Below are 14,149 nucleotides of genomic sequence, written 5' to 3' on the forward strand. Positions count from 1 at the left end.
CAGCTTCAGGGCTTTAACGGAGATGGAGCCATGCTCCAGATGGATCAGGTAAAGCTGATCTCGGTACTTTCTGGCTTTGAGTCTACTGCTTTTTAGCTCGATGAACTCGATAAACTCTTCCTTCTTCATGTCATAGAGCCCTCGCAGCAAAGCCTTGAGTGGCTTCGTGCCGGGGATGTCATGAGTGTAAAACTCATACTTGTGGACCTCTAGGAACTCCACGATAGATTTGTGGTAATCTTAATTAGCAGGCATCACCTTGACTCGCTCGCTGTAAAGCCGGAACATGCACACCAACGCCAACGCCAACATAACGCCAACGCGACGAAGCGAAAACGTTAACGGCGAAAGAACGAGAAAAAACACTGCTGTTACGAACTGGAATGTGTAGGAGAAAAATAATCAATTTAGGCGGAGACGAGCCAGCCTCGGGCTGAAAGTCTCCTTAGTAAAGTCAACAAAAAAAATCAATTTAGGTAGGTACGTATGAAACCAACTAGGATGAGTGCGCAAACTAATAATAAAATAGGGACAGTCATTTCATGTCAGAAGCCAAACGAAACATGTTCATTTTTTATTTGTATTTGAAAAACCAAATTTATATAATGAATGTGTAAACCAAGAATCGACATCGGAAACGCTCAGTTTTTTCATATCTGTTTATTACCCACTTCTATTATTTGATTTCAACATCAAATTTTCTATATTGCCACGTATGTATTTCCTACTACTTTGTTTTCATGTTTTCTAACTAACTTCTGAAGGGATGCTATACAAGACGACAATTTGTTTCTCCTTATTATAATGGTTGATTTCCTGTCAATTTCGTTAAATAAGTATCCAGATTGCAGGTATTTGATGATGTCACATGCAAATATCAACGCTTATTAACATGTACGTACGACCTAGATCTTACATTTTTTGATGACTAAGCTTAACTGCGAACAAGCTCTGGTTATCATTTTTATTTATTTTTTTCTCGATTAAAAATGATGTTTGAAAATATTTTTTTAATACGTTATGTGTTACAATTCATTTTCAAAAACTTAATCCGAAACTATTATATTTTACTACAATTTCAGGTCTTTTTCATGAGCTTTTCAATCTCTGGCAATCTGCTCTTCTGCGGTTGTCATTCATTTTACTTAAACAAGATTTTAGGACCATCACAAGACACAGAAGTCAAATGGAAAATCACAGCTAAGTTCTAAGTATGGATATATCGATGAATCAGGCAAAATCATTCAAATATGTCTGTCTAATTGATAGGGGTCAAGGCAATTGTGATAAGAGCAAAGCATCATGACGATGATAACTAACAACTAGTCAATACTCAAACGTATGTAGAAGGTATATGAAAAAATTTAATTACGGGTCATAAATATATATTTCTTTTTCTAATTGATCGCTTAGACTTGGATTCACGGTTTTGAATTCTGATCAAAACTGGATTAAGCCATTTTTTCAAATTTCGTTACAAAAGAGTCCATAATTTCACTGAATTCAACGGGATGGCAATCTCTGTCAATACAAAATCCAATTGAGAATTGAACAAGAGATTGTACTTTGGGAATTCAATTTCCATTGTTGTAGTGCACAAGGATCCTGCCTTTTCCTCAAATCGTAAGGTTTATTGTCGGTATTTCTGCTGTTGCTTCTAGTTCAGTGTCCTTTACCATTACTCTGTCTTATTCTTAAACTACTTCTAAAACCCAACAAAACTGCTTTTGTCATTCATAATAAATAAAATCTGGAAACAAACTTCTTGGGAGAGTAACAGCTTCTTATAAACCTATATCTTGACGAATCACTCGTCTATCTACAAAAATCAGCCTTACAATTCTTTGTTTGCTTCCCATAATCAATTCTCAAAAGAAAATAAAGTCTAAGCAAACAATAATGGGAAGTCAAACGCCCTTCTCGAACCAACAACCGCCAGTTCTAACCGGTTCCATGTTTGCCCGTCTCGAATAGGCCTTTTTTGAAGAAGCCCGCATGCAGCTCGATCAGCGTGGCCTTGGTTAGGCCGGGTCGTCCCTCACCTTCGTAGATGGGGCTATGTGGGATCTTCGAGCATACGACCAACAACCGCCGCAAATAGGTCTCCAACTGGCGCCGACGGGCTTTTGCCACCGATTCCGTGTTCGACGCGAACAGCTCCCGCCTGGGAAATGGTATGTTGGTTACCTATGGAGGAAAGAAATCGGATCCACACGTTATACAAGCATCGAAGCATCAATATCAATAATAAGTAATGTATAAAAACGAACTACTAAGAAAACGTGACACTTTTATAGTCGACAACAGTTGTGTCCGAATGGTAAATTTTGGATACAGGATATGAGGACATAACTCACGCTAACTCTGGCTAACATCTCCGGGGATTTCTCAGGAGGCGTGCTGTTGGTCCTAGAAATCATCATCCTGTATGCGTCTCCCCATAGATTGTCGTTCGCCATTCTGCACAGCTGTTCGAAGCAGGCCCTCTTACTACATTTAATCTCGTAGTTCAGAGCTCTACTCGCTGTCAGGAACACCCAGCTTCTCTAGGACAGGTTTTACGATCGTATCTGACGCTGGTTGCCGATTTCCGGGAGAATTGTCACATCGCATGCACGAGTTACTTCATCGATTAACTCGTCGCCACTCAATCCCGTTGTGTTTCCTTCAAGAGTTCCGGGTTGAACTGAGAGGTACGCCATCCTAGAGCAGCTGTATCGACCCGCCTTGTGGTTGTGACGGGGGTATACCGGACCATGAAACGAATTTCCTGATGGTCACTGGATGTATGCCCCACATGAACCTTCCATTCCGGCGCCACCGTCCATCCCGCGCTGCAGAATGTCACATCGATACATGAATCACCGGTCGGTCCTCTAAACGTTGGCACTTGACCTTCGTTCAGCAGGACTACGTTCAATACCGCTAGAGACTCAAGCAGGATATGACCTCTAGGATATGATCCCTGCCCACGCATTGAAGTCACCTGCTCCAACTAATGGTTTTAAACCAGTTAGTTTTACTGCGAGAATATCGACTACCTTAGTAAACTGCACTATACTCCACCGGGGAAGACAGTAGCAGCTACAAAAGTAAAAATCTTTTACCTTTGCTATGACGAAACCCTCATCGTCAGATGATATTATCTCCTGGATGGGGTATCGCCCGCAAGTCCAGATGGCCATCATCTTGGACTTGTTCGCAGTACAGCTGCCGTTTCCAGCACGGATGAGGTATGGGTCGGACAGCAAGGCTACAACAGTAACCGACTGTTGTAGCAGCAGTTGAACTGCCTCGCAGTGGTTTAAGATTAGCTGTGTTACCTGCATGTTTGGACCCTTCTAGAAGCCGGACAGGCCTGAACACCGGTAAGGTGCCTACCCGGGGGACAGATCAGATACCTTGGTGCGGCTTGACAGGGGCGAGCTTAGTGGCCTTCAGCTCCACACCTACGGCATAGCTTGCTGCGATCAGGGCCTTTACAATGATAAGATTTATGACCGTTGCCAAGAGACCTGAAGCAGACCTGAAGTGGTTGGCTTATGCTCCGCGAGCATACCGACCAACCCACTTTCAGTTTTGCCAGTTTGGCCTCGGCCAGAGGTACTTGGAATGAGGCAACCTGGATTCTCGCATAGCTTTTGCGTAGCCGAACCGCGGATTCTTGGATCTCGACATTGCACTGATCTCTTAGTGCGTCTGCCAGGTCTGCGGCCTCGGTTACTTCGTACTACTACGTAGGGCTCTTACTTGAACCCCATCACCCAGGACCTCCTCCGTCAACTTTTTGTACTCAGCATTCCACTTCAAGACGAGAATCATCGCCTTTCCGCGTCGTTCGGATGCAGGTGACATCCCCTCCTAGGCCAGAGAGCTTTTCATTGCCTCTCATGGCCTCCAAGATGTCGGCATAGCTTTTATCGTCAGTCTTGACGATAATCGGCTCACCTCTGTCTTTGTGCTTGCCACTGTCGTTGGAAGCGCACCCCCTGGGCTGTACCCTTCTTAGCAAAGGCTCCTTGCTGCCTGCTGCCGACTGCTTCTCGCCTTTTTTGGGGCTCACGACCCAAGTCTTCCCCCCGGCGAGCTTCAAGGGTCCTCATTGGTGGAGGCACTGGTCTATCCTTCTTCGTTCCAGCATTCCGCTCGACCCTCTCCCATTTCTTCGGGGCTACTGACTTCTCGTTTGCTACCTTCAGGTCCACCTCCTGCGTGACCTTACTGAGCTTTGGGGTCGCTCCTGACACGGCCATGCGTCTACGAAGTTCCGCGGTCTGGCTCTCCGCCAGCCGTTTTTCTTCGAAAAAAAGAGACAAATCCTCGATTCGGCCTCCTCTTTGGCTTTCTCCGCCTGTCTTACCGCCAGCTTCCTTTCCTGAGCAAGTATGCGAATTTCGCGCTCCGCCTCCTTACTGGCTTCTAGCAGGGTCCACCACTACCAGAGCGCAAATAGCCTGCACAGCAAGTTTCAGGTCTTTGCTGTAGTTAGCGATTATCCAGGAAAAAATGATCACATCCAACACGTCGGTCCTTACCACCATTCTGCTCAGTCTTTGATTCTAAAGTACTCATCTCGATTGGGTCCAACTACCCAACTTCATAAACATCTATTTTGCTGTACTTCATTGATCTCTTTAGACCATTTCAGCCCGGTTATCTACGAAGTGCAAAATCAGAGACCGTGCAGAACGGATACAAAACGATAAACTCGCTACAAAAAATGTTGATCACGAAAGTTTAAACTTTGAATTGAATAGGTTTTTGCCTTCTTATGCAACTGTTCAGGATGCAAATACTTGCTTAGTCCAAACAACGTCCACTCTTTAAATATCTATATGATAAATACTCTAAAATGTCACAAAAACTGTTAGAAATAAAGAAAATGTCTGTACATGGATGAACTTCAACTTATGGCATTCAATTAAATTAAAAAACAACTATATTAAACGCTTGATAAGAAATTCTTATAATCATCAACTTAAAAAAAAAGTAATTTCAACGAAAAAAGCTGCAAGAAAATGTATTAGAACAATCTTTTGAACAATCCTTTGTCTTCTATATTAGACCTCTTCATGTTTTCAAAAAGTATCAAAAATTCAACCGGTCAACCCAGCATCACAATTCTTATACTAAAATAAGTCTCCTGTCAAATTTTCAGCTAATACGGATAAAATTTCGAGGTGGCTTAAGTCGATTTAGTGTTTTTGGGCTATTTTCAATTTTGGAAAAAATCTTACAAGAGATATAAACGTCGAAAACTATCGCAACAACCTCTATACGGAAGCTTTTGGTGTGCTCTACAAGTCTTGTGAACATTGCGATTCGTTCCGTTCACGTTTTGTCCATGTTAAAGTGATTTTCAAGCTTGTAAGTGCATAAAAATACTGTATCCCCCAAAAGTCGTTGTTCTACAAAATTCTTGAGTGTATGACAAATGATTGTTAATTTATTATATTATAGTTTCCCTTTTTTCCCTGGAAATTTGAGTAATATCAGTTAGCGCTCAACTACCGAGCCAAGCGGTCGATGTTTTCGAACAAGCGAATCTCGGGAGTCGTTCACAGACTATTCAGTACGTTTTTTGTTGGTTTAATTCACCGTCGCTGCAAGTGTCGCATTCGCCGCGTCGCATTGTCCGCGCGATGTTTCACGTCGACTATTCGCAATTCCCAAAATTACTCTCCCATGATGAAATTCATAAATTCATCGGGGAAGAATTGGGGCTCACGCGCGAGAATGTTCTTCTCCTACAGCCAAGCAGGCGGCTTGGCTGTACCTTCGTAGAGGTCACTAGCCTCGAACTTGCAGAGGCAATCGTGCAACAGCATGACAACAAACACGAATACATCTACGACCGAAAGGCTTACAAGCTACGTATACTGATGGAGGATGGAGCAGTGGAAGTGAGCGTTCGACCTTTCCAATGATGTCTCGAAAGAACAGATAGCTGAATTCCTCTCCGAGTACGGCGAGGTTCTCAACATTCGCGACCTGCTGTGGGATGAACGTTCCCGATTCAGCGGAATCAAAACCGGGGTTCGTATCGCTCGGATGATCGTGAAAAAGAATATCCCCTCTCTCGTAACGATTCGTGGGAAGACACATCGGTCGGCTTCAAGGGGCACCGGCAGACGTGTTTACATTGTAAAGAATACGTACACGTCGGCATTCCGTGTGTTCAAAACAAAAAACTGTTGGTGCAGAAGCTCGTAGCAGACCAATCATACGCTAACGTCGCTAAACAGCCGGCGCTGCCAAAGAAACCGGCCAAAACAAACTCTTTACCGCAAGTACAGGAGACACAAACACAGCCCAACTCGTTTCGGTCACCACATGTCAAGCCGAACGAATCTCATTCCGCAGTAATCCAGCCTGCAAAACCAATGGCTCCCCCTGCTGCACCTATTATCCACCGCAGCCGGCCAACAGAAGCGCAGCCATCTAAAAAGATAGACGGCAACGAAACGGTCAACTCGCAAGCATCAATTGACTCTAGCAGCCGGCGTTTACGTAGCAGACGATCACCACCTGGGAAGAAAATGCGACACAGCGACGAAGCCATTTCCGAACACGCACGAGCTGCCGGGGACGACGTACAACAACAATAGAGCACATCAGCGTAAACATCGGAACTATCTACATCAACACAATAACCAACACTACCAAGATCAACGCTCTACGAAACTTCATACGAACGACTGAATTAGACATAATATTCTTGCAAGAGGTAGAAAACAATCAGCTTTCCCTCCCCGGTTATAACGTGGTGTGTAATATCGATCATGCAAGAAGAGGGACGGCAATCGCTCTCAAGGAACATATAAAGTTCACACACGTCGAAAAAAGCCTGGATGGAAGACTTCTTGCCTTGGGAGTACAAAACTCAACCCTGTGTAATGTGTATGCCCCATCGGGATCTGCTCTCCGAGCTGAAAGAGAGCGATTCTATAACAGCACCGTTGCCTACTATCTACGGCATCGTACCGACAACGTCATCCTCGGAGGCGATTTTAATTGTGTTATTCGGCAGTGCGATGCGACGGGTGCGAATTCCAGTCCAGCACTTTAATCCACTGTTCAACAGCTTCGGCTAACCGATGTGTGGCAATGCCTCCGATCGCGCGAGACGGGTTACACATATATAACTCATAACTCTTCATCCAGGCTTGATCGAATGTACGTCAGCACTAGCCTTCGGGAACATCTGAGAGAAACAGCTGTTCATGTCTGCTGCTTCACGGACCACAAAGCTGTAACTGTTAGAGTATGTCTTCCCATTCCCGACAGAGCACCAGGCCGTGGCTTTTGGTCCCTACGTCCACATCTCTTGACCCCCGAAAACATCGAAGAGCTTCAAATAAATTGGCAATATTGGACCCGACAGAGACGCGATTATCGTTCATGGATGGATTGGTGGATATCATTCGCCAAGCATAAGATCAAATCTTTTTTTCGGTGGAAATCGAAACTTGCTTTCGATGCTTTCCACCATGAGCAACAACGTCTCTACGTACAACTACGTCTCGCGTATGATGGCTATCATCACAACCGTGCCATGCTTGCCACCATAAACCGTGTGAAAGCAGAAATGCTTTCTCATCAGCGTCGATTCTCCGAGATGTTTGTCCGGATCAATGAAACTCTGATTGCTGGTGAGCCACTTTCCACGTACCAGCTAGGAGAACGCACAAGAAGAAAGACCATAATCGAGCAGCTACGAACGAACGAACAAGACGAGGAAATCAATGATCCTGGTGCTATCCGAAATCATATGGTGCAGTATTTCTCCGATCTCTACGCACGAGAGGATTTAGCAGAAGCAGAAGAAGAAGAAAATACTTTTCGATGCGAGAGAATAATTCCCGCCGAGGATGATACAAACGCAGCCTGCATGAGCGAAATCTCAACAACCGATATTCTATTAGCAATCCGAACGAGCTCTTCCAAAAAATCGCCTGGACCCGACGGACTGCCAAAAGAATTTTATCTACGATCGTTCGATGTGATTCACCGGGAGCTAAACTTAATTATTGGGGCCCTCCTTAGCCGTGCGGTAAGACGCGCGGCTACAAAGCAAGACCATGCTGAGGGTGGCTGGGTTCGATTCCCGGTGCCGGTCTAGGCAATTTTCGGATTGGAAATTGTATCGACTTCCTTGGGCATAAAAGTATCATCGTGTTAGCCTCATGATATACGAATGCAGAAATGGTAACCTGGCTAAGAAACCTCGCAGTTAATAACTGTGGAAGTGCTTAATGAACACTAAGCTGCGAGGCGGCTCTGTCCCAGTGAGGGGATGTAATGCCAATAAGAAGAAGAAGAACTTAATTATGAATGAGGCTCTCAATTCTAACTTCCCAACACAATTCGTCGACGGAGTAATCGTGTTGGTCAAAAAACGCGATGCAGGAGATACAGCTCGATCATACAGGCCGATCAGCTTGGTAAATTTTGATTATAAAATTCTATCAAGAATACTGAAGAGACGGCTTGAAAATGTATTTCGTACCCACAACATTCTAACCGGCTCACAGAAGTGCTCTAATGCCGGGAATAACATTTTTCAAGCGACTCTCACTTTAAAAGATATAATTGCTCAGCTGAAAGCAAACGGTAGAACAGCCAAGCTGATCGGCTTTGATCTAGATCATGCTTTCGATCGGGTAGACCATAACTTTCTGTTTAACACAATGCGTGCTCTTGGTTTCGATGCAGGGATGGTAAACCTACTATCTCGTATAGCAAACTCGTCCTCATCTCGTCTGCTTATAAATGGATTTTTATCTGCTCCTTTTCCGATACAGCGATCGGTCCGTCAAGGGGATCCGCTCTCGATGCACCTGTTTGTTTTATACCTGCATCCCCTTCTAAAACAGCTGGAACGTGTGTGTGATGGCGATTTAATTGTCGCATACGCCGACGATATCAGTGCAATAGTAAGCAGTGTGGTGCAGTTAAACTCAATGAGAGATTTATTCAGGCGTTTTGGAAAAATAGCAGAAGCACGCCTCAATGAATTAAAAACGACAGCAATCAACGTAGGCTTGATAAATAATCCCCCGACCGTTACGTGCCTAAGAACAGAGAATAAAATCAAAATTCTTGGTGTTGTTTTTACCAACTCAGTCGTTGAAATGGTGAAACTAAACTGGGATACGCTTGTCACAAACTTCACTCGGCAAGTATGGCTCCATTCTCAGCGAAATCTGTCGCTTCATCAGAAAGTTACGCTTCTGAACACCTTCATATGATCCAGGATGTGGTACATTTCCGCCCAATTGGCTCCAACTGCAGCACATGTGGCGAAAGTGACGGCTACTATGAGACGATACCTCTTCCGCGGAGTACCTGCAAAGGTACCAATGCATCAACTTGCACGCAGCAAGGAAAACGGCGGTGTCGGATTGCAGCTTCCAAAGATTAAAAGCACCTCCTTGCTGCTTAACAGGCACATGCGTGAACTGGATATCATGCCTTATTATAAATCCTGTGTAAATGCCGCAAATCCACTCAACCCAAATTCTCTCTCTGATCTTCCTTGCCTAAAAGCTCTCATAAATAATTACCCTATTATACCCTTCCAAATCCGTCAAAACCCCTGCGCCAGCCATCTGCATCGTTTTTTCATCGAGCGTATGACAGACACCCCGAGCAAAGTCTGAAAACATAATGAGAGCATATAGAAAACATATTTTGATATTGATATCAAATCGAAATCATAATTTGTTTTCAAATATGATATAATATCAAAATTAGTTTTCGATTTGCTCTCATCGATAGCAGGAATAGTTTTCGATTTGATCTCACAGTAAGATTTTTCTGCTGTAGATTTTGATCTTTTAACCGTTAAAACGATCAACCTGAGTTATCAAAATTAGGCGATTTCACAACAGCAAAATTAGTTATCGATTTGCTCTCAAGCTTTGCTCGGGACGCCAAAAGTAGAAACTGATAATCCAAACTACAACTGGTTCCGAATTTGGAAAAACATTTCAATCCCTGATCTTCTGCCTTCCCATAGAAGTATTCTCAACATGTGGGTAAATCAGAAACTTTTTTTTTATTGTCTTTATTAATGAGGTTTTCGGCCCTTGACCGGTTCACCTCAAAAATCAGAAACTGCCACATCGTCGACTGCTCTTCAGGATGCAACGAACGGACGGAGAACAGTGTACGAACTGTGTGGGGAACATAGAAACAATACAACACAAATTCTTTGCTTGTCCAAGAGTAATCGACGCTTATCGACTACTGAAACGAAAGTGATGAACTGAATTTCATTCTTGATGTCGGAGTTTAAACAATTACCTATTTGTAAATAGTTTTATAATCATAAATCGACAAATTCAAAAAAAAGTAATATAATTGCCAATGTGCGATTTACCGTTAAATTCTTAAAAATCAGAAGCTGAACATTTGTCATAAATTTGCACGCTGCGATTTCTTCAAACAAGTTGTTCAAACAAAGAAGCTTCGATTTCACTTGTTACTACAATGCACTCAGTGTTGAAAGCATGCAGATATAGGGTATGATGGGGCAAGATGGGTCGCCTAAGGCGAACCCTAAATATCTCAAAACAGAAACATTTTAATTCAACTTTTCAACATGGATCTATAAAAATAGCTCATAATCTGTAAGCCAGGGGTATGAAATAACAAAAACTCCACTTTTTATTCCATTTCGAGTCATTAAAGTAGAAGTCTATTTTTCTGTCAATCAAAAAATGGCGGGGTAAGATGGGTCAAACAGCGGGGCAAGATGGGTCACCTTTAAATACTGCAATTAATATTGTTTTTATTCCCAATATTGAATTACACACAGATAGATAGCTTTATTGCCAATGATTATATTGAATAAAAAAATATTTTTAAGCCTTGGATGAAGAAATGGCTCTACATTTAAAAATGTCTGCAAATTCTTATGAAAACAAGCCGTCTAAGTATTGCTTTCTTAAAGACAAAAAATTGACATTTTCAATAAACAAATTAACATTATTATGTCAAAAGTAACCTTAAAATGATTAAATCAGCAATGGAAAATATGTTTTGAATACGAACTATGCCCTTCAGTATGTGCTGACCCATCTTGCCCCATTTGTAAGTTCATGTTAGAATGTCTAATTTTCGATCAAATTTATTTATTTCAACGCAGTTAGTATAACATCACCTACATTACTTATAATACGTTCACTATGTTACTAAAAATGTTTAAATTTTACATTGCTCGACGAGATTACACGTTTTATAGAAAGTGTGTTTCGCATAAGAAACAATGCTGAAAAATATTTTACCTTGCCATACTCTACAAAAATAAAATTTTATCATCAAATCGAGTGATAATAAAGTAGAACCAAATTATTTCTCCTACAAAGTCATAATCTTCGCATTAAAATGTACACGATGCTCAAAAACGGCCCTGACCCATCTTACCCCGTGACCCATCTTGCCCCGCCTAACCCTATGATGAATTTAACAAAATTTGGAAGTCGTTTGTTGTAAGCATCAAATATCATATGATTTAATTTATGTTTTGTTCGAACAACTTGCTTGAAGAAATCTCAACGTGCAAATTTATGACAAATCTCGCTTAACTTTTCAAAAGGACCTAAGTAACATTTTTTTCATGAATTAATTTGAATAGCGCAATTAACAGAAAAACATGAAAGCTTTCGATTGCAGTACTCAAATTAATTCATGAAAAAAATGTTACTTAGGTCCTTTTGAAAAGTTAAGCGAGAAATGTTCAGCTTCTGATTTTTAAGAATTTGACGGTAAATTGCACATGAGCGATTATATTACTTAAGTTTCCAGGGAAAAAAGGGGAATAATAATAAAGTAAATTAACAATCATTTGTCATAAACTCAAGAATTTTGTAGAACAACGACTTTTGGGGAAAACAACAGCAGAGCCTAATATCAATTTGCTCTCATTTTGTTAACCGACTTTGCTCGGGTAATAACCAAGTACGATGACTATATCAAGGTATATCTATTTCTTAAGCTCATGGAGCTAGTCCCTGAGAGTGATGTAGAAAATCCGAAGTCATTATTTAGTTATTCACTTTGGCCAAAACAGTAATAACGAAAAGTATATCTGTTATTCCGCTAAACATTTTCAGTTTTAGCGACTAATATTTATCATTTGGATTGTCTGATTGTTATTCATAACATCATCTGATAGTATTTTAGTAACAAAATTCAAAATTAATTCTTACCGTAACATCCATAAATATATTGCATTATATGTTACGACTTACCTTCTCACCGTACACTTTCTTCATCTTGAGATGTAATTCTCGAAACCTGCTGTACCTCCTGAGTAGCGTCCACCGGTCGTCTGGCAGATTCAACTTAACTTCATACTCGTAGTGGGTTTGCTTACCAGCTCCTCGAATGATGTACGTTGGAATATTGATTAAATGCTCAGAACCTGTATGCAAAAGCAAGAGACAATTACATTTCAATCTCAACCGTTATATCATTCGCACTTACGCATCCTATCGACTGACGCGCTTTCAAACGATGGCAGCGATCGCGTCACACTTGGCGTGTAAATACCGTTCTGAGCCCGATGCCTCAGATAGTCCGGATAAATACACGAGTTTATGCGGCTGTCGTCACTATCGGTAAAGCTTCCCGGAAGCTCGCGAACCGAATCCAGTCCGCCCTCGTCCGACTGGCAGCCCTTCTCTACATCCTGAACCTTGATCTCCAGTTGCACTATCCTCTTCTGAAGATCCTGCAGCTCGTTGATCTTTCCGTCCAAATGTGACTTGTCGCCATTTGTCTCCAAAATTTTCATAATCTCCGCCTTCTTTGTAGCTATACTCTCCCTGAGCAGATTCATCTCACAAAGGATCAAGTTTGCCGTCGACGATGTTATCGAACTGTTATCCAGCGAGCTTGCATGTGAATGCCTCTCATCTTCCTCGTCATCACCCTCCTCTTCCTCTCCACTCCGACTGCTGACGCGCAGCGGATGAACACCATGCCGGACGTCAAAAATCTCCGTCCGCACACTGTTTTTATTGCTTCGGCTTCGATTTCCACCCTTCCCATGATCAGAATTCTCATCCGATTCGTCACTCGTGGTTGCGCGCACCACTTCCGCACCGCTGATCTCGATGCTGCCCCCTCCATTCACAATCAGCGTCTTGTTGATGAACTTCGAGTTTGGCGTCGAAGTCGTCAACAGCAGACAATGATCGTCCGATTGGAACAGTAGTTTCCCGCCTGTGGTCAGCTGACCCCCTTCCCCGATTTTGTTCGTTTCGAAACTAACGCCACTATCGCTCATGCCTTGTACGTGCCCCGCTTCCTCGTAGTAGTCCGACTCGTGGTCCGCTCCGGATTCCGTTTCCTCCGTTGAACTGGGCGTTGGAACCAATTGGTTCAGCGCCTCCATCGCGGGAGTGTTCAGAGCCGAAACGAAGGAGCAGTCCGAATTGGCCGTATGGAATGTATCACAAGTTTCCAGAGTGTGAGTTGTTGCGGTGCTTGCAACCATTCGATGGGCCAGTTCATCCGATCCGTCACTGGCGTTGGAATCCGTTCGTGTATTGGCATCTGTAGATCGCGTTAAATCCAGGGTCATACTAAAAAATAATACGGGAAACAAAATCAAGTAGGTGCATTTAATCCAATAATAAAATATACTTACGACTGTTTCTTTTTCTGCATTTCCTCCATCTCCAACTGGGTTCGCTGCTGCAAAAGTTCCTGATTTTGCCGTTCCAGTTCATCTATCTTCTGGTCCAGATCGGCGATCTTCCGCGTACTCTGTTCCAACTGAGATTCTTTCTCACCCAGCTCCCGTTCGTACTTGTCCAGCTCTTCCCGCTGAAATGGAACATTGGATGATAAATCAGTAACGAAATGCCTTGACCTGAACAAACTTACATTCCTCCGAATGTATTCTCGGATGTATTGTGCGGAATAGTTGTCCAATGACTTGGAAATCAGTAACAGAATTTCCGAGTAGTCTTCCGTCTGAGGTGCCTTCTGAATTAGTTCTATACTAGCCTGTTTACGGGAGCGAGAAAATACATGATATAGCGTCTCTAATGCGTTTAAATACTCTACCAATTCAAATCGAAACTTATAGCTAATAGATCTACAAATAATGTCAAACTAAAGACTAACTTAAAAT

At 42.6% G+C, this 14,149-nt stretch overlaps 1 protein-coding gene across 5 annotated transcripts in view; it reads right to left on the minus strand.

Annotated features, from left to right (window-relative positions):
• Positions 1-566: 566 nt before the first annotated feature.
• The window catches only part of LOC134202185 (kinesin-like protein Klp98A), an 87,189-nt gene continuing 73,606 nt past the window's right edge, over positions 567-14,149 (minus strand). For all 5 annotated transcript variants that reach the window (XM_062677262.1, XM_062677242.1, XM_062677248.1 and 2 more), the window contains 5 exons: positions 13,900-14,022; positions 13,661-13,839; positions 12,493-13,595; positions 12,258-12,430; positions 567-2,187 (listed from right to left, as the gene is read on the minus strand). In XM_062677262.1, the coding sequence (XP_062533246.1) occupies positions 1,942-2,187; positions 12,258-12,430; positions 12,493-13,595; positions 13,661-13,839; positions 13,900-14,022 (1,824 nt within the window). In that variant the 3' untranslated portion in view covers positions 567-1,941. The remainder of the gene's footprint in view (positions 2,188-12,257; positions 12,431-12,492; positions 13,596-13,660; positions 13,840-13,899; positions 14,023-14,149) is intronic.

This window comes from Armigeres subalbatus, chromosome 1 (genome assembly GCF_024139115.2).
Source record: "Armigeres subalbatus isolate Guangzhou_Male chromosome 1, GZ_Asu_2, whole genome shotgun sequence".
Lineage (NCBI taxonomy): Eukaryota > Metazoa > Arthropoda > Insecta > Diptera > Culicidae > Armigeres > Armigeres subalbatus.